Source organism: Tenrec ecaudatus, chromosome 3 (genome assembly GCF_050624435.1).
Source record: "Tenrec ecaudatus isolate mTenEca1 chromosome 3, mTenEca1.hap1, whole genome shotgun sequence".
NCBI classification, from domain to species: Eukaryota; Metazoa; Chordata; class Mammalia; order Afrosoricida; family Tenrecidae; genus Tenrec; species Tenrec ecaudatus.
This window is the reverse complement of record NC_134532.1, coordinates 4,985,034-5,005,749: the sequence shown is the minus strand read 5'-3', so window position 1 is coordinate 5,005,749 and position 20,716 is coordinate 4,985,034. Positions and strand designations below refer to the sequence as shown.

At 41.7% G+C, this 20,716-nt stretch overlaps 1 protein-coding gene across 1 annotated transcript in view; it reads left to right on the top strand.

The window, feature by feature from the left end:
• The window catches only part of GASK1B (golgi associated kinase 1B), a 60,107-nt gene extending 43,013 nt beyond the window's left edge, over nucleotides 1-17,094 (top strand). The window contains exons 4-5 of the mRNA XM_075543637.1: nucleotides 8,175-8,401; nucleotides 11,567-17,094. Of these exons, the coding sequence (XP_075399752.1) occupies nucleotides 8,175-8,401; nucleotides 11,567-11,774 (435 nt within the window). The 3' untranslated portion in view covers nucleotides 11,775-17,094. The remainder of the gene's footprint in view (nucleotides 1-8,174; nucleotides 8,402-11,566) is intronic.
• The last annotated feature ends 3,622 nt before the right edge of the window (nucleotides 17,095-20,716 follow it).

Sequence of the window (20,716 nt, the reverse complement as noted above, 5' to 3'; positions counted from 1 at the left end):
TATTTACAGGCTTTTCTTTTCACTGTTGTTCTATTTTCTGTTGTTGCTTTGTTTTGTTCTATTTTGTTTTTTGTGCATATTATTATCTCTGCATGTCTATCTAGTAAAATAGGCAAGGTAAACAATCTGGAGGAGAAAACAATGGGACCAACAGTTCTAGGGGGACATGGGAGAGGGGAAAGCGGGGGGCAGGGAAAGGAAGTGGGTGCTAACAAACCCAGGGACAAGGGAGCAACAAGTGATCCAAGATCAATGGTGAGGAGGGTGTAAGAGGCCTGGTATAGCTTGATGAAGGGCAATGTAATTCAGAGGAATTATTGAAACCCAAATGAAGGCCGAGCATGATATTGGGACAAGAGGAAAGTAAAAGGAAATAGAGGAAACAACTAGGAGGCAAAGGGTATTTATAGAGGTCTAAATACAGAACATGAAAATATATTAATATACTTACATATGACGATGGGGAAATAGATCTATGTACATATACTTATATGTCAAGTATTAAAGTAGCAGATGAACCTTGGGTCTCTACTCAAATACTCCCTCAATACAAGAAGAGTTTGTTCTATTAACCTGGCATTCCATGATGCTCACCTTCCTGAAATGATTGCTGACAAAAAGCAGGTACATAAGCAAATGTGGTGAAGAAAGCTGATGGTGCCTGACTATCAAAAGATAAAGTTTTTGGGGTCTTAAAGGCTTGAAGATAAACAAGCAGTCATCTATCTGAGAAGCAACAAAGTTCACTTGGAAGGAGCATACCAGCCTGTGTGATCATGACATATCGATGGAATCAGGTATCAGGCATCAAAGACCCAGAACAAAAAATCATATAATTGTGAATGAGGGGTAGTGCAGAGTGAGAACTCAAAGCCTACCTGTAGGCAAGTGGACATCCCCTTATAGAAGGGTCATGTGGAGGAGATTAGCCAGTCAGGGTGCAGTATAGCACCAATGAAATGTACAATTTTCTTCTAGTTCTTTAATGTTCCCTCTCCCCCTCCCCACTATCATGATACCAATACTACCTTACAAATTTTGCTAGACCAGAGCATGTACACGGGTACGGATAAGAACTGGAAACACAGGGAATCCAGGACAGACAACCCCTTCAGTGCCAATATTGAGAGTAGCCATTCCAGGAAGGAAAGGGGAAGTTGGGGGGATTTAAAGGGAACCGATCACAATGACCTATGTATAACCACTTCCCAAGGGGATGGACAACAGAAAAGTGGGTGAAGAGAGATATCTGTCAGTATAAGACACAAAAACTTTTTAAAATAAATTATCAAGTGTTCATGAGGGATGGAGGGTGGGGGAGGAAGTAGAAAAAATGAGCAGCTGATACCAAGGGCTCAAGTAGAAAGAAAATGTTTTGAAAATGATGATGGCTACAAATGTACAGATGTGCATGGCACAATGGATGGATGGATGGATGGATGGATGGATGGATGGATGGATGGATGGTGATAAAAGTTCTATGATCCTCCAATAAAAATGATTTTTAAAAGTTGTTACTCTAAAGCAAAATATATATATATATATATATATATATATATATATATATATATATAATACCAGAGAAGAAATTTCTGTCATGGAAGACATGGAAAATATTAGAGCTTAGAGAAAATTCAGGTTGGGTCAAGAGGGAGGTCAACCCACCTAGTAACATACCATGGTTCACTCCACCATAATTAAATTTATGACAATCTCTGTCTGATAATAAAGTTGGTCAGGTCCCTCACCTGTACTAGAAGGGATCTTCAAGAGGCCCACTCTGAAGGTGGATTTGGGGCTCCCAATCTCCTCCATGGCCTTCTTAATTGTGAGGGTTCACAATTTAATCTCTGATCCTTTTTTTCATCATAGTTGGATTTTGTTATCATCATCTTTGGCTCACACAGGCCGGTGTGCTTTTTCTAGGTGGGCTTAGTTGATACTTCACTTAGATGGCTGCTTGTTTGAATACAGGCCTTTAAGACCCCAGGCATCATTCAATTGATAGATGGCCCCCATCTGCTTTCTGCACTACACTGTTGCACCTGAATTTTCAGTGCTCTCTTCATGAAGGCAAATATAAAGCAGGGCCATATTATAAGAACTAACTGTTCTTGGATTAGGGCTAGAATTAAGTGGCAGTCCAGAATCCATCTGATTGTCTATGACTTATTAACAACTCTGATTTATTTTGGTGGCCATTATATGACAAAAACAAAACCAATAAGAACAAAAACCAACACAAAAGACTCCCAAAATAATAATAAAAAAGAAACAAAAGAAAAACATTGTTAGTAATCCCCTTGGCATATAAAACAATTACATTGATAACATCAATAATTTATGCAATTTCATATAATTTAAGGTACTGTTGATATGAGGAGTTTGTGTAGTACAACTGCAAGCTGCAATCTATGAGTTGTTGCTTTGTAGAGTTTGGTTTCTTGATTGATTGAGCTGTGTTTACATTGAGCGTGGGGGGTGGTACTAGGGAAAAATTCCCTGTACTACTTCTTACAAGGGCAGATACTTGCCTAGAAGATTAATGCCCTGTTTCCCTGAAAATAACAGAGTGTCTTACATTAAATTTTACTCCCAACGATGCACTAGGTCTTATTTTCAGGGAATGTCTTATTTTTCCATGAAGAAGAATACGGTACACATTTATTGTTGAACAAAATAAAAAAGGAATTGTATTACCTGAATATGGCCCGGTAGTAGTTGTCATCACAAACCAGCATAACCAGACAAACTGTGAATCCTACAGTGTCAGGAATTTCTTGTTACCACCATTATTTCCATGTACAACAATCTATGGTACATTTACTCATAGATCATGTCATCATCTTCTGAAACATCATCGTAACAATCCAAACCCTTATTCTCTGGGAGGTCTTATTTTCAGGGGATGCCTTATATTTCAGCGAGAGGCAAAAGTGTAAGTAGGTCTTATTTTCGGGGGATGTCTTACTTTCAGGGAAACAGGGTAGCTGTTATATCAATGTAATTAAAGCTTTGTGGTACTAAATATATGGTGATTCGAGACCCCTTTCATTGGACAACCACTAAGCCAGGCATCCCACCCAAGGTCCAGTGACCATCATTTCCACAGTTTGGGGTAGCCATCCTTTTCTTCTCCCATCAGTCCTAAGTCCAAAGGGACAGGTAGTTTTGAGGTAGGGTTCAGTTCATTCCGTTGGGCTTCAGCCTCTATGATCTTATTCATATTTGCTCTGACTTTGTGCCCTGTCTGTCAACACCATCATCTAATCCAGTGCCTCTCAAAATGTGTTCCCAGGGCTGATGCCAGTCCACACCAGTCCATGAAAAATTAAGCACAAGTATCCAAAGTAAGCATTTAGAACACCAAGTCTTTTGAGTTCCTCTCTTCTGTCTACCTCTTCAAATCTGACTACAATAACGTTGCCTCCGTGAATTTTCTCTTGAACTTTTATACTGAAGGTTTTTTTTTTGCAGAAATCTTATTAAAAATGAAAACAAAGCAAAGGTAAAGAATGAACAAGCGGGTGTCATGAAGTTGCCTAAATCGTGGTGACCTCTCAGAGTAGAACTGTGCCTTGCGCAGCTTTCTGTAGTTGATTTTTCAGTAGTAGATCACTATAGCTTTCTTTCTCTGCTGTGTGTAGGGTGAACTTCAGCTTCTAACCTTTCGGTTAGCGTGCTAACATGTTATTGAGTGCAATATTATACAACTTGTTGCATAAATGTGCTGACCGTTTTTGTAGTATAGCCGTAGAGGCTACCCGTCAGCAGTACTGTAAGAATGGAAAAGAGAATGGATACTTGAGCCATAGACACCTGAGTTCTTAAAAACACACTGCCATGTGTCCATTCTGACTCACAGTGACCCTCTAGGGCAGGGCAAACAGCTCCTGTGGGTTTCCGAGACAATTTTTTTTTAATGGGAGCAGAAAGTCTCAGCCTCACCTTTCTCTAGTGGTAGTTTCTGGTTATCAGCCCAAAACATAATCGGACATGAGGGATCCAGGGCTGGAATCCTAAATTCTTTCATTTATGAACTGAAGATCTTGGGGAACTCAACTAATCATTTTTCAACCTCAGTTTTCTCCTTTGTCAATTGAGGCTAGTGATGGTACCTACTTTTTTAAGTTGTTGTGAGATTGAATGAAGTAGTATATGCAAAGCATTACATTTAGGGTTTCTAAGTATTCCCAATGGGAAAGCTATCAGGTGTTTCATGATCAGTGTGCACAGCACCTTTAGGATGTTTTTGTGTCTGTGTTCAGACAGTCAGGGTTCTCATGGCACACTGTAAGGTCAGTGTTAGACCAATAATCACAAAGGGCAGGGGTTCAGAAGTCGCCAACTATTCTTCAGGAGAGAGATGAGCTATCTGCTCCCATAACGATGAACAGCCTCGGGACTTCTGTAAGGCTGTTGTAAGTCAACATTGACTCCATGGGAATGGACAGTTGAGTTGTTCAGATTGCCTGAAATTGCTCATTTATTTATACCGGTTTGAGGAGGAAACAGGAGCTAGGAAGGACCATCTTAAGTTGCTTTGGTAGAATCACTCTTTTGAAGCCGTAGAGAGGTATTCATGGGAGGAAGAAAGCAATGTGTGTCTGCAGATTGCAAATGCGCAGTGGGGAACTAGCATCAAGCAGTAGAGGCCTCCTTGGTTAGTTAGGCATTATGAACACAACCTGAGTCACTTCCAAGATATTTTTTCCTACAGAGATGACTAACATTACCAAAAGGAAAACGGCATAAAAAAGTAGAAAGAAATATATCTAAAATTATCTCAACCAACAAAAAATTTTGGCTAGACCACCTGAATGTTTCTGAGTATAATTTTAGTTAGGTAAACAGAGAAAACATACGTTTTCCTAAAAGAGGAAAGGGTGATTTTATGGAAAATTGTGGTTGGCAGTAATAATCAAATGCAGATCAATTTTACAAAAATGTTTCCTAGTTTAAAAGAATGAAAATATGCAAATTTGAACAAGTTGTAGCAATAATGATTAGCACTCATTTCCATTGATTTACCTAAATCAAATACACCCCCAAATGTATATATTTAGTATAAATACTTAACAATCTTGGCATGTAGATGCACACTGCAATGCTTAATCATGTAATATGTAGAAAAAATGTGAATGTTAATTGTTTTCATGCATATATTACTATAATATAAACAAGTATACTAAAGCTGTATTCTGAATTCATTGCTATCTATGACATGCAGTTTTAGGCTTTAAAAATAGGCAAATTATCTTAAAAGTAGGCAGAAATATGTTCAAAATAGACATAAATCCACGGCTAAGCAGAATTACATTAAATTTAAGGGAGATGAGTTTGGCTTCATTGCCAACTTATTTGAGTATACCCAAAAGGCAGAATATAAACAACATTCAGAGAAAAAGATTTAAGAGCTACTTGAGTTATCGTTAGATACGGGTAATAATACAAAGACATCATTTAATACTGTTGGAAGATAAGAACAAAAGTGACCCTCAGTTTACTTGAGGCCTTACAATCTATAGATGCACAGACCCATGCATAGAGATTTCGTCACACTTGGTGTCTTGTTAGCATATCCCAAAGTATGTATGTGTATCTGAGTAAATTGAGTGAGAAGCATTTTCTGGAAGAGATGCACAGCTAAGCACACACCCTAGTCTTACTAATAAGGCTGAGAGACTTGAATGACACCCCAGTCTGTCAGGGAGGAGGTGAAAGCACTTCAGACTCTCGGGTGGTTCAAAATTAGATCAGACCAAGCACTTAACAAATACTTAGAAAGAAGCAATCTGATGCTGCTTGGGCAATAAAAAGATGACCTCAATTGGCCTTTTTGACCTCTACCCTTTACTGCTTTCATTTCATTTTTAAAAGTTGAGTATATTCAGAAGAGCTGAAAGTTAGGGTCTAAATTCTAACGTGTTGATGAGTGAATGTTAATATAGCAGTTGGGATTTAAGGATTTGCTGAGGAGATAACACAAGTGTAGCTATGTGTCCTTGAACATTTCCCTAAGGCTAAGTCAACAAGGAAGAAAGGGCTTAGCATGCTGAGTATTTATTTAAGAGGTGGTTAGGAATTTGTCCTGAAGGGGTAAATTCTAAGTATGGATCTCCAACACAGCAGACCATGATCTTATAGTCAAATTTAAATAGAATTAAGTTCTTCTTTCTAGACATAAGTGTTATTGTAATAATATAAAATATGATTATGGCAAAATGACGTGGTGATTCGTTGAGGATTAGTAGGTGAAAGCATAGAAAAGGAGAAGAGGCTGGATAGGAGTCAGCTTCTAGCAGAGGTGTTTTCAGGTTCTCTGTGACCTAAACACAAATCAGATACAGTTTCCTTTATGGCACTTGATTTCTTTATTCTAAACCAGTCAATGATCCGGTATACCATGAATGGAATTATTTGTGGATAAGATACTCAGTGCATTTACTGATCATTTTTCATTTATACTTCTTATATGCTTTATGTGTCTACTGGTTTGCTTGGGATGGCCTTGCTCACTCTTGGGGTCCTAGCCTATCTATGTGGAGCTTTAACCAGCGGGTACTGCTTCAGGGGGTTAGCCTATATGACTATTTGGATAAAGAAAGGGTTAGATTTCCAGTTTCATGAGGAAGCTGCTTAGAACCAGTCCTGATTGAGGCCTTCCACTATTGCTTCTACACCAGCAGTGTGTCTGAGCCGTGTGTCTCCTTAGCCGCAGCTACTAAACGTGGGTATTCTGTACAAACCACACAGAGTGGATTATGCAAAATGATTTCACATTCCGTATTTCTCAAAGCTGGCTAGTTGAAATGGAGTCTACTGACATGCAGAAAGCAGAGAGGAAACTTATTTTCCCAGTCCAAGAGGTTTGCTGTAATAGGGAGATAAAATTCAATGACCACTTTGACGTGTTGGTGGGAAGGAACATCAACACTGGCCTTGGTGCCTAGCTCAGCCGTGCGGCATAGACGATGTTTGTTGGGTGAATGAATAAACATCATCTCAGAGTAGGTTACATTTTTGGCATTGCTTTTTCTGCATGCCTTTCTTAGTTCCTGCTTCCTACACTGGCAACCCCAAGGGGGTTACAGAGGAAACAAATGGGAAGTCAATCATATACTTATGTATAATCTTTGATCAACCCACCCATTAACCCACCCATCTTTGAGCAATCCAGCATGACTTAGTGAGAAGAACACATCAAACAAGAGTTCTTTTCATCAATCATATCAGTGTCTACATTTTAACTTTGCTATTGACCAGTATTTTACCCCGAGCAGAGCAGCTTATTTAGCCTCTCTGAGATCACCGTGCCTGGTTTGAAATGGATGCATTTCTATTTACCTGGGAAAGTTTTTGTGACGTAGTTCCTTCCTAGAATGTGCAGTCAATCTCCAAAATATTGATCAAAATTTCCATGTTTCAAGTGTCTCCCAGCTGCCTGCATTGGGGCTAGAGTACATACAATTTTGTTCCTTAAATTTTCAACCAAGCGTGCAAAGTAAACAGGATCATTTCCATGATATGTTCTCTATTCTATGCAATCGCTATCCCATCATTCATGGGAAGTCCCAATCAGTTCAACAATTCTCCCCATTCTGCTTACTTATTCAGAATAAGTCGGCAGACCCTACGATCGCAGTGTTTTGGGTATCAATCCCTGACCTTACCTATTTGTAATATACTAGTTCTGTGTTACGTTTAGGTTAGGCTCTATAATACTGAAGATGAGGGGTTGGGGGATTCCGGGCACTCGTACTGAGATGCCTCAATTTTTCTATAACACACCCTAAAAGACTCTGTTATAGAGAAAACAAGATCCAGCCTCATGGCTATATGAAAGCACTCCAATGTCTCTTCCATCAGGAATGGAGGTAGAGGCTCTTTTGGCCACGTGTCTACATGCGAGGTCAGTGGGAACTTTGAATATTAAGGGTGGAGATGCCTAACTTGGATGACATGACTTTGAAGCTGGAAATGCTTATAACCATAGCTGAGTCTGAGGGATGAGAACCTTGGGCTTATTCTGACCGTAACCTGTAATTAGATGAGCTTGGCCCCATTCCGTTTTAGCAAGTCAGCTATTCTAAAATTAGTTGGACATCTTCTAGCTTTCCTAAGTTTTATTTCTGTTCAGCATCCAGGATTTTAGTTTTGTTTTTCGTTTTCAGATTTACAATCGCTTAGATACAAACTGCTGTGGATTCAGACCACGCAAAGAAGATGCCTGTGTACAGAGTGGACTGAGGTCAAAATGCAAAGACCAAGACTCTGTGGCTCTAGCACACATCATCCAGCGGAAGCATGACCCACGGCACTTGGTCTTCGTGGACAATAAGGGCTTCTTTGACCGAAGTGAAGACAACTTAAACTTCAAATTATTAGAAGGCATCAAAGAGTAAGTTTGATGTTGTAGTACCGTCTTCTATGGTGACCTAAGGGAACAAACCCAAATGGAACAGAACCAGAGTTCAAGCACAGTATCTTTGCCAACATTTAAATCATCCTTTACATGTCACACCCACTGCTCTGCAGCCCTCGGGTCAGGGTGAAAGATTGCAGGGGTCCTGGCAGAGCAAGAAGTACAAGTGGTACTGGTTTCCTTCTGAAGGCCTTGCATAGGCTGCAGGTAGAAATCTTAGACAGTTAATGACACGGCAGGACACCCAAGAGCAGAATAAACTTCTGTGAATTTTAGGAAATGAAGAGGAAAAGGAGAGCCAGTCTGGTGGGCCAATCTCAAAGGCTGCTATTTATTCAGGTCGGAGGGTTTTGAGCATTTAGAAATCAAAATTCAGGGGAGACCTTCAAAGTTTTGGGAGGGCTCAGAAGGAAATACAGAGCAGAGATGGGGTCAATGTGCGACGGAAGGAGTAGTCCTTCATCCTAGATGTTAAAATGCCATGGTTACTAGTGCAACAATGAAGCTGGTGACAGCAGAACCCTGCAGTGGACTAGGAGCCAGCTATGGGGATTGTGGCTGGATCCCTACCTCTATCACAGGCCTACACTAGGCCACCTTCTACATTTCGTGGCTTAGTCAAAAATCAGATTGACTAAGGAATTGGGGATAGGTTTCTTTCAACATATGGAGAGATGAGTTACTAACCAGATGAGTGGAATGGCATGACTTGTTGGGAAGCACAATTCAGTCTAGAACTGACATTAACATCCAGCTCTTTGAAATCAAAAGGAAATACTCTTTCTAAATTAACTTGTGGTGTTCCTAGAGTATTCATATGATTCTCATTAATATTCTGGCAGAATATTTCAGTATTCTTTCTATAAGCATTATAGATATATTTTAATGAGTTGGAATGATAAATTAGCTAATGTTGATTTTATGCACTTTTAACATTAGAAGTAAAACTGTGCTGAGAGTTTCCTGAGTCCCGGTTTCATGGGGTTTTTCAATGTCTTGTCTTGTTGGCACTTCTTCCTTGCATGTCCTATGGATTAAGGCAGAACATGGCACGTTTCTCTTTTTAGATGTATAAGCTGAGAGGGTTTAATATGTAGGAACATTTGATACCTAAGACCTACGTTTATGAGTTGCTACTAAGTACATATTCTTGGGCCCCTACATTTTTACTTAGATGTAATAATTTCTGGAGAATACAGTCCACTGTCCCATCCACACCCCAAACCAAACCCAACTACCTGCCATCCAGGCAATGCTGATTCATAGTGACCCTAAAGGACAGGGTAGACCTACTCCCTGTGAGTTTCCAAGGCTGTGACTCTTTACTGGAGTAGAAAGCCCCGTCTATCTCCCGAGGAGCAGCTGGTGGATTTGAACTGCTGACCTTGCAGTTAGCAGCCCAACACATAACTCCTATGCCACCAGGGCACCTGTATTTATCCTATAACTTCATATAAATATGGAAATGTTTTATTTGCTATTTGAAATACTTTTGCATTAGAACAAGTCATGGGCTTTACTTTAATTTTTCTTTGAATGTATAACTCGCACACTGAAAAGTAAAAATGAAGACTTGACTAATCCTGATCAATGCATTGAATTTACCAGTGTAATGTAAATATATAATACAGAGTAAAAATGTCCCTAGAATTTTTTTGGTCTTTATAAAAAGACATAGTCACTAAAGATAGCCTCAAATGTCGCAGTTTGGAATTCACAAATCATGGTAAGTACTTCACACTGGAAAATGCTTAATTTATTAAATAAATAAATTATATTGTTTAATTATTCTATAGCCACTGAATAGGAGCTCTGGTGGCATAGTGGTTATGTGTTGGGCTGCTAGCCCCAAGGTTAGTAGTTCAAAACCACCAGCTGCATTATGGGAGAAAGATGAGGCTTTCTATTTCCATGAAAAAGTTATAATCTCAGAAACTCGGAGGGACAGTTAGTTCTGCCCTGTAGAGTTGCTAGGAGGTAAAAATCAACTCGATGGCAGGGATCTTGGACATGTCTTTAGAGAGTATAGAGCAGCTCATAATATTAATTCCACACTTATTGAACATTTCCAGATATGTGGCCTCTGTATTTTCTTCAATGTGTCTGCAGCTTGAATTCCATGTGTCTGTCTATTACTCCCACCTGGCCACATCACAATTTGGGAAAGGTGCTTATGAGAGCCTGAGATGCTTGGCCAAACATACACTTTAACAAGCGTATGTTCTTGTTTTACTTCTTAAGGAACAAGTGACTTCACTTAAAATTATTAAATCTGATTTATTCTGGTGTGTTTTCATAAGCATTTTAAGGAAAGTTGGGAGAAGGCAAATTGGGGACATATGAAAATATTAATTATGATTTAAACAAGAAATTTTGCTAAGTCCTTTATTTACTATATATGATAGACCCCTGGTTTTATACTTAGTAAATGAAGAGCTGAAGCAACTTCAGCACACTCTAATAAGGTAATTAATCAAAAATCCTGAGCATTCATGGTGAAATGCCCTGGCTCAAAAGTCTGAGTTGTGCTAAATATCTTTGAAAACAATTTAAAAACCATTATTATTTAATTGATGCTTCCAAATCCTTAGAATTACTAAGTAAAATCTGAACCAACGGGTATTTTCAAATGATGACTTACACTTTTACTACATTAAAGATTATTTCACAGTAAGTCTCGCTTCTATTCAGGATGATTACTTTCCTGAAATCACCATCCTCCTGAGCATTTCATTGCATGAAACCTCACCTTGACATTTAGGAGAACACTATTTTACTTGACAGCTGAAAGAGGCTCATATGGGCAAAATGAAATTTAAGATTTTTAAAATAATTTTGCCAGAAGAACAGAATCCTTTCTAGTCCTAAACGCCCCCCCCCCTTTTTTGGCCTACACTTAACGATCTTCTGTGAGATATTAGTACGTCAAGTTGTAAATGGTGTAGACAATTTAGTTCAGTTGATCCATGCTCTCCGAGCGTTTTAGAGTTGTGACAGTGACTAAAATGTTTGGGTTTTCAGAAAAACAACAACACGATTGATCATGCAATTTATGCCAGATTAAGGAAGGCCAGAGAAGTTGGGTAAGGCATTCTATTTCCAAGTCATTACTAAGAGAGTACTATCATCGTATCTTTTCAGGTTTCCTGAATCTGCAGTTTCTGTGTTGAAGAGCCAGCACTTACGGCAGAAACTACTTCAATCTCTGTTTCTTGATAAGGTTTACTGGGAGAGCCAAGGAGGTAGACAAGGAATGGAAAAACTTATCGATGTAATAGAACAGAGAGCCAAAATTCTTCTCACCTACATCAATGCGCATGGAGCTAAAGTAGTACCTATGAATGAATGACACGTGGCTATGAATGAATGACACGTGACTGGAGCACTGGAGGTATTTATGTGTATTTGGTCTTCCCGAAGTACACCAACCTCAAATCCTTTTTGGACTTGAGGTCGTGTGGATGAATACATAACAATAAATGAATCTGATGAAGTACATACAATAAACTTGAGCCCTGTAAACATAGTTAAAAGGGATTTTAAAAACATACTGCTCAAAACTCTTCATAATATTGTTCTCTAATATTAAACCATGCGAATCTCAATATCTGATTACAGAACAGTTCCAAGTCCTGTTCTACTCAGCTTTTAAAAAACCTTTCATGCCATGTAATAGAACAGTATAAACCAGAGGTACTGCGTCTCTCAGGTCCCTAGGCCTGCTGTACCACAGATAACTTAAGTCTATGGCTTTAAAAATTAGAGATTGATTTTGTCAATCTAGAAGCTCAAACTCAGGGTCTGACTTTGTGGAGAGATCCTTATTATCTATTTCAACTTGTTGTTCTGACGCAGAGTGACCCGACAGACAACGAAACGAAACTCTGTGTGCTGTCGTTACAATGCTTCCTTTTTTTAACTTCTGATAGGCAGAAATCCTTAGCACTGTGAGGTTGTAGTCACTGCCTTGTCTTCCTTCCATGTCCATGTCTCTCTGAGAGTAATCTGCTCTTTTTTGTAACACAGAAGTGATTGGAGTAAATACCCACCCTACACAGTTACAGTCTAATTAACACACCAAAGAAAATCCTATTTCCAAACAGGATTAAATCCATGCATTTAGGTGTTAAGATCTCAACATATGCTTTGAGGGGCAGAATTCAATCTATATCATACCAACGCCTTTAATAAACCACGTTTTGTGCCATTTTAACTAGTCTGACTGATTACTGATGACAATGATACTTGATTTTCAACTGTTGCTGCTTGTTAACAGAGGGCTGTCCCAACCACATGGCAAGGCCCAGATACATCGAGAGGCACACCGTTTGCAAAAGCATCAAAGCCTGTCACACATTCTAAATAAAGATGGTGGATTATTTGCAAAATTACCAGTATAAACCCTACAGTATTTAAAAAATAATCAGCCGAAAAATGGGGGCGGAAGCAGATGGCATCTAGTTAGATTCACCCACCCAGAGCTCCTGCTTCCAGACCAGCAAATTGGGAGGTAAGGTGAAGGGTACTGGGAGGCACAGTTCTGAAATTAGAATCAGTACCAGTACCTGTCCTGAAGCCTACTTTTTAAATTTCCACTCACAAAGTGAACCAAGGATGCAGTAAATCACTCTAGGTTCAGCATGCTGTCTCTAGCTGAAGAAATACCTGCACCCTAGTTTGGCACCGAGTAGCGATTTCTTCAGGGTGACACCCTAAAGGACACATAATCCCAGACATGAGAACCTCTGATGGCTAGTCACAGGACCCCACGCCAGAGCTCCCCAAGCTGTTGGCTTCCTTCAGCTCATAGCCTGGGGATCAGAGTCAGCAGCCAGCCATCGATTTGGAACAATTGAAAAAGAAGAAAACTTAGGACCTGAGTCAGGTCTAGTTGTGGTGGAAAATAAGTGGATCGTCATAGTCCAGGGGGCGAATTCAGTTCCAGTTGGCTGAGGAGAAAACAACCTCTCTGATAAGCTTGATCTCCCCTTCTGGGGGTCAGCGTGACAGCCCCCAAATCAGGGTACTCCATAAACTCAATATAAAAAAAGAGAGAAAAATGATTTTCTTGGTAAAAACTGAAAATCCCAGGCTCATTGTTCAACTCCCAGGCAACAGGTAGAAGGAGTCCTTTAACATACATTAGCATAATAGGGGAGCCCATGCTAAGGAAGGCCAGAAGTTAGCTACATAGCCCACAGGCTTTCAACATAACAAAGAGCAAGCCTTAGTTTCAGCATAACTCAATTCAATTCCAGCTGGGCAGGGGGCAGGGAAGGGGGGGGGGGGCTTCTGAGCTATTAGGGCATCAGTAGTCTAGCTAGGACAAGGCCAGCTTCCCTCTTAGAGATTCTATACACAGCTGGGGAGGTCCTGCTTGTCCTGGAGCTTTACATGGGGGTGAAGGAACACCCCCTCCCTCCCGGGCTGCAGTGCTACAGACAGCACGGCTGTGAATTCCAGTGCTCAACACCACTGTGGGAGCCACCACCTGGCCTCTGCTGTGATCTTACCTTCAAGGGTAATTCCACCCAGCATCTGTGGGATCCTAACCAAGCAGGCACACCACCCCGTTAGGTTACCTTGAGGCAGAATTGGAACTCCTACAGCCACAAGGTCAGGTGATCAAGCCTCAGTTATCTCCTTATTTACTACGTTCTTCGTTCTTCTTCTGTTTTTATAATCTCACCCTTCTATCTTTCCCACCGTAGTAGGTTTTAATGGGTCCAGGGTTGTTTTTTTTTTTGTTGCTCTTTTTCTCTTTCTCTCTCCTTTACCGCTTCTTTCCCACTCTTTCCTATCATGCGCCACTCCTGGCTTCGAGGCTACTACCCTCTACATAGAGCAACTGAACCCAAATAGCAGGGGGAACTCCAGCCTGCCCTCTGTGGGAGGGCTGCACACCACACAAAGCAGCTGTGACAGCCCTCTACAGCGCTCCGTGCTGCTGAGGAAACCTCCATCGGACCTCTAAGGTGATCTCACCAAGTAGGGCTTTAAGGAATTCTGGGGCAGGAAACAGAATCAAAGATCCAATCGGCAAAGTTTAGAAGCAGGCTTTATTGAGAGGCTTGTGGGCGGAATCAGCAACTCAAGGAATTGAGCTATTGAAACCGCGCCTTGGGGAATATAGGCTGCGTTTTTATACCCCTGCTGGCAGGCACAGCTGGGAAGGATCAAAGCTGGGGCGGATGTGTGCACACCTGGGCTTCAGCAGGGAAGGGGTTGTTAATTTTATCTATACGTCCAGGATGGGTAGAGAGGGGTGTACTTATCTTCAGAAAACATTCTGGCTCCAGGACGAGCTGGTTCCAGGTGTTTGGGGTTGAGCAGGGGAGGCGGGAGGTCAGTGAGAGGAAGATGGATGAGAGGTAAATTCTAAGAGCCGAGCTGAAGGCACCGGATTTAAAGTGGAGTCCCTTTTGCCAAGACCAGGAAGGGCAATTCCACCCAGCACCACTGGGTGCCTGCATTAAAAGGGCACACCAACTTGCCATCTTGGGGCAGGGTTTAAACCCCTCTGGCCCCACATTCAGGCAATCAGGGATCAGCTATCTCTTTATTCTTTATTTTTTTTATTCGCTCTTTCCCATCACAGTCAATCTTAGCAAGCACAGTTGTGGTGTTTCCCACTTATTCCTCCTTTTCTTTTTCTTTCTTCTATCTCTCCGTTTTCTCTTCTCCTTTCTTTCTTCTTTTCGGTTTCTTTCCTCTCCCTCTCTTTCCTTCCACATGCCGCCGTGGGTTTCCTCCCTCTGCCTAGGGCAATTGCCCACCCAGTGGGGAGAGCTAGAGCCTGCCCCCTTTGACAGTGCCACACACAGTATGAGGCAGTGCTACACACGGCACAAGGCCATGCTACACACAGCATGGCACAGGGCTCAGCTATCTCTTTATTTTTTCTTCATTTTCCCCCTTTGTTTTCTTTCTTTTTTCACTTTTTCTTCTTTTCTCCTCTTTGCTATGTGTTCTCTCTTTCCTGCCACAGTCTCAGCAGATTCCGTTTTCCTTTTTTGGTTGTTGTTTCTGACTGTTTATGTTTTTAAAGTTTTCTCTTTGCATTTTGGGTCCATGTGTTTATTTTTGCTCTTGTCTTTATTTTATACTATCTCTATCTTGTCTTTATTTTATACGATCTCTATCTTGTCTTTATTTTATACTATCTCTATCTTGTCTTTATTTTATACTATCTCTATCTTGTCTTTATTTTATACTATCTCTCTTTTTCTTGTCCTCATACTCTAATTCCTCTCACAAGCCACCACCATCCTGCAGAGCACTCCCCTCTGCCTAGGGCACCTCTGACGGCCCAAATGTGGGTGCTTCCACCTACAATTGTTGGCTTTACACGCAGCTGGGGAAATCATGCCCGACCTCTTACATACCCCAGGTTTCGGAAGGGGGGGGCAGTCTCCCCTTCAAACCTCTGGAAGAACTCCAGCCTATACCTCGAGGCCCTAAGTGACTGGGAGAACTCCTGCCCACTGTTGAACCTTCACACAAACTCCATGGCAATCACTCTGACTAGGGTAATACCGCCTGCCATCTATGGTGCCCTACAACTAGGAAGGTGCACCCACACACTCTCTGTGGCACTCCCCTGGCAGAGGTAAACACCACATGCCACCCGAGGTGCTCCAAGCACTCTGAGACAAACCACTCTGGCTTACTTAGAGATCAGCAAGTGAAACGCCACCCTCGTGGGCCCACACCCACCCACCCAGCGTCCCCTGGGAGGACTATCTAACTCATATTGTAAATAACCAAACACTGTTCGGCTAGGGTAAGAATGAAACCATGGGATGATACAGCAGTAGGCTGACCCCTGCCCCCCTCCCCGCTAGGACAGCTACCTAAAGGTAGTTCGTAGAAGTACTCATGAGTCCCACAAGAGAGAGCCCCACACTCTTAGAATCTGGAAGATGTCATCGGGCTCCTCTAAAACAACATGTAAAAAACAACGAGTCCCAATGGCCTCAACAAAAAGCAGGAGAACCAGAAGAAAATGCTGGAAGAAGTCATGAACCTAACGATGTGCATAGAAAAAGCAGATATTGACCTGCCACAAAAGAAATTTTCAGAATGCTGCTTGGAGTCATACAGGATATAAGGGAAGCAATAGAGAAAAATGACGAAATGATAGTGGAGATGAAGGCAACACATCAAAGGGAATTACAAGATGTAAGGGATGAAATAGGAAAATTACTGGACTTTGCCAATAAACTTGAGGAGGCAAATAAACACACGTGGAGCTAATTGAAGGGTGGCGGGATAAATGGCTCAGTGAGCCTCACCTTTCTAGTTCTCGGGTCTCTTGCTCTTTGATGGTCAGACCAAGGTGCAGCTGCCTTATCCAGTTCCCTGCTTCAGCTGGCACTTCCCGCAAGACATCTCTAAGGAGAAGCCACATGGACCTACCCCAATGCAGCCCTGGGTGCTGGAGCAGCTGTGTGAAGACCCAGTCTGGTGCTAAGATGCTTACATGTTCACTGATTTGGCTTTCCTTCTGCAGTTGACATCGCTGTGTGTGTTTTGTGAGATGGAGAAGGACTTTATGGATTGGTGTTTGACATACGGGCTAAGGTTGGATTTATGGGCTTGAGTAGCACTGGGTTGGGATGTTTTCTTGATGTGCACTTACCCTTTTATATAAAACTCTCTTTTATACATATGAGTGTCTGTGGATTTGTTTCTCTAAAATACCCAGACTGACACAATGTGGTACCTTGGGAGTAGAATATTGGAGACGCAAATCATGAGATGGAGACTAGATGTTTATTTGACTTCTCCCTCGTGGTAGGTTTTTTTCTTTGTCTAGCCAGAGGTCAAATAAAGCCACACTCTTTACTCAGTTGTTTTCTGGGAAAATATGGGAAGTATGAAAATAGAAAGTTTGTAAACCCACTTGCTCTCAGCTATAAATATTTGATCTTTAGATAGGTTCAGGCCACTCCTGCAAAGAAAGCTTTGAAAAGATATGCCTCACCCAGTGCTTTGGAGTACTCAGGAACCAGTAGACTTTGTCAGAAGCTGGAAAAAAAATCTGGAACCATGAAGAAAACTCCTCTCTGGGGCTGAGATGCTTGCTAGGTGACCACCTGGATCTACTTGTTGAGTGGAAGTGGGAGAAATGTACCATAAAGAGGCGGGTTGAGTTTGCCTGCTGACACCTGTGGACTTGGTTTATAGGGGGTGGGGAGGAGAAGATGAGCAGATTGACTGGTCTAAAGTTCATGACCTATCACGAGGGGGCTAAGCTTGTTGAGTATTGGTGAGAACCCATGGTCTAAAGGCAAGACGATTAATGGGCACCCTGTGGAGGCTAAGCGAGGCAGCCTACATGAGTTGACCAGAATCTGACCAAATGAAGATAGTTTTGAACCTGTGAACTAGTGCACATTGTTGCTCACTTTATGGATGGCCTGTCTGGATTTGACTTTGCTTATGGAGGCGGACTTCACAAGGTTCCAATTGGAATGAAGATTCTTCCTGTCAACAAACATGATTGTCCCTTCAGAGCTCTGGGTTGTTGTAAGTGGGCAGTGTAGAAATTGGATACCCCAAATTGGGGGGATAACAGCATGAAGTGGTTGGCTTAAAAACTTTCCTAGGTGAGGGATATATCCATAAGATTAAGGTGTAGTTGTTACTTAACTAGAATAGTTAGATTAAAGAATTGTGTTCAGGTGCCAAGTTGGCAAGGGGTGGATTGAGACAGTTATTATTTATTGTGCCTACCTGGCCAATAAACACATGATGTTAATTGAAGACAGACAGATAGATGGCTTGGTGAGCCTCTCCTTTCTGGTTCTCAGGTTTTTTGCTTTGTGATGGTTGTAACAGAGTGCAGCTGGCTTAGCCATCTATGGTTCAGGGGGCAAGGCTCACTTCTTGCAAGACATCCCTGAGGAGAAGCCACATGGACCTACCCTGATGCAGCCCTGGGTGCTGGAGCACCCGTGTAGAGACCTCTGCCAGCACTGATCCGGTTTTCCTCCTGCATTTGGGATGACTGCATGTGTTTTGTGAGGTGGAAGAGGACTTTGTGGGTGGGTTTCAGACATATGGGCTAATGTTGGACTTGTGGACTTGGTTAGCATGGGGTTGGGGTGTTTTCTTGATATGCACTTACCCTTTTAAAAATCTCCTTTACATATGATTTTCTGTAGATTTGTTTCTGTAAAATACCCAGACTAACACGTCTATTAAGATAGATGAAGAAGTGAGAGTCTTCCCAGACAAGGAAAAAGCAACCCAGCCCTACAAAATATCTTTGCAGATCCAGTATGGGCAGAAGATCAACACTGACCAAGTGAAAATAAGAGACCATCACATAAACAACCCCACCCATGGGGTGACAAAAAGAAAGCAGCCGCCAACATAGCATTGGCTTAATAGTGGAAAGAAGGCTAGAATGAATCACACACACACACAACACAAACTGATAAGATAGGTAGGTAGGAAAACACCCAGCACAATAGGCACAAGATGACATCACTCAGTCCACAGATAGATGTAATGACACTGAATATCAATGGCCTCAGGCATGAAAAGGGAGATGCTACTGTGTTTCTCCAAAAGTAATACATCCCCTAAAATAAGACCTACTTACAGTTTTGCCTCTCGCTGAAATATAAGACCTCCCCAATATAAGAACTGAAATATAAGACACCCCCCAAAATAAGACCTCCCCTATAATAAGCCCCCTGAAGCTGCCATAACTCTGGAATCTGGACTATAGAGGCGGGCGCTGCTGCACAGCTCAATGTTGGTTGCAGTGCAGCTGGCCAGATCAGACAGGAAGTGTGAGGTCTCTTTTAATCAGATAGCCCGCAACACCACCAGGATAAGCTGCCACCTGCTGCTTGCTCTGCCCTGATGGAGTGGGGCTAACTCACAATTAGACAACGAGTCATGCAGGGCAGGAGTCAGGCACATTTTGTGGACACACAGAGGTGACTGAGGTAGGGAGAAAATGTCTGGTAAAGGGGTGGGGGGTTGTCTGGTGAAAGTGTCCACTGTCATAGGGATGGAGGGAGGGCAATCACTTAAAATGGCACGAGGTATCACTTAAAATGATACAGGAGGATCAGAAGGGTGGCAGAATGGCAATCCCCCCCCCATGATTCTCCTGTGTCATTTTGGTTCCCTCCTCTGATCCTCCTGTGTCATTTTAAGTGATCCCCTTCCCCCCAACCCTGATACCCCAGTGTCATTTTTTTTTTACCCCTAGACATGAGCGCAAAAAGAAAAAGCTACTCCATGGAGTACAAGAAAGGAATTGTGGAAGACTCTTAGGGCCAAAATCTTACTGCTTTATGTAAAGAGATGTTGAATATCCAATTGGCCTGAAAATGGCGAGCAGAGTACAGTAACCTCATTGAACAAGTGGACAAGCGAAATGCTAAAAAGCACAAGTGTGGATCTTGTCAGCAACCATTATTTTCCGAGCTGATAGACCTGATCTGTGGATGGATTCTTGACAGGAGAGCAAAGGCTTTGGTTGTGAATAGGGCTCAGATTCAAGAATTTGCCCTTGCAATGGCACCACAGTTTGACATAGCCCCCGAAGACTTCAAAGCATCACAACACTGGCTGGATCATTTCCTTCAGCAAAGTTAACTGTCTTCAGGAAGATCCACAACATTGTATAGGCTGGTAGATGCTCAAGTTATTAAGCGAGCACTAGCATTCAAGTCCTTTATTGAGAATGCTGACTTCTCTAAATACAGTCTTTCCAACATGATTGTGATGGATGACACTGCAGTGTTTATGGTCCAATCATCTCAAACAACAATTGAACAGTGTGGTGCCTCCTCATTGCACATCCCCTTCACTGCTTACAAAGTGGACGTGTTTCCTGTATTTTAGCAATTCATCTGCATGGCACTATAATCCCACCTTTAATCATTCCTAAGGGCAAGAAAGAAAAGATTGAACGTGTTTGGGGCATTTTTATTCTTGAAATGGAAAAAGCCCGGGTCACACAAGCGGTTATAAGGAAGTGGGTCAATGTAATGCTGCCGCTTGTTATGCGAGGGAGCCAAAGAGGTCTGCTGGTCTGCGATGCAGCCAGCACTCACCACGCTAAAGGCATGAGGACACTTCTTCATGAAAGAAAAAATAGATCAAATAATGATTCCTGCAGGAATGACGGCCTACCTCAACTCTTGATATTGCAATAAACAAGCCATTCAAGGACAATTTGCCCATAGAAATTAATGACTACATTGAAAATAAAATGGAGAATTCAGCATAGAAACTTTATGAAACCTAAACTGCAAGAGGTTG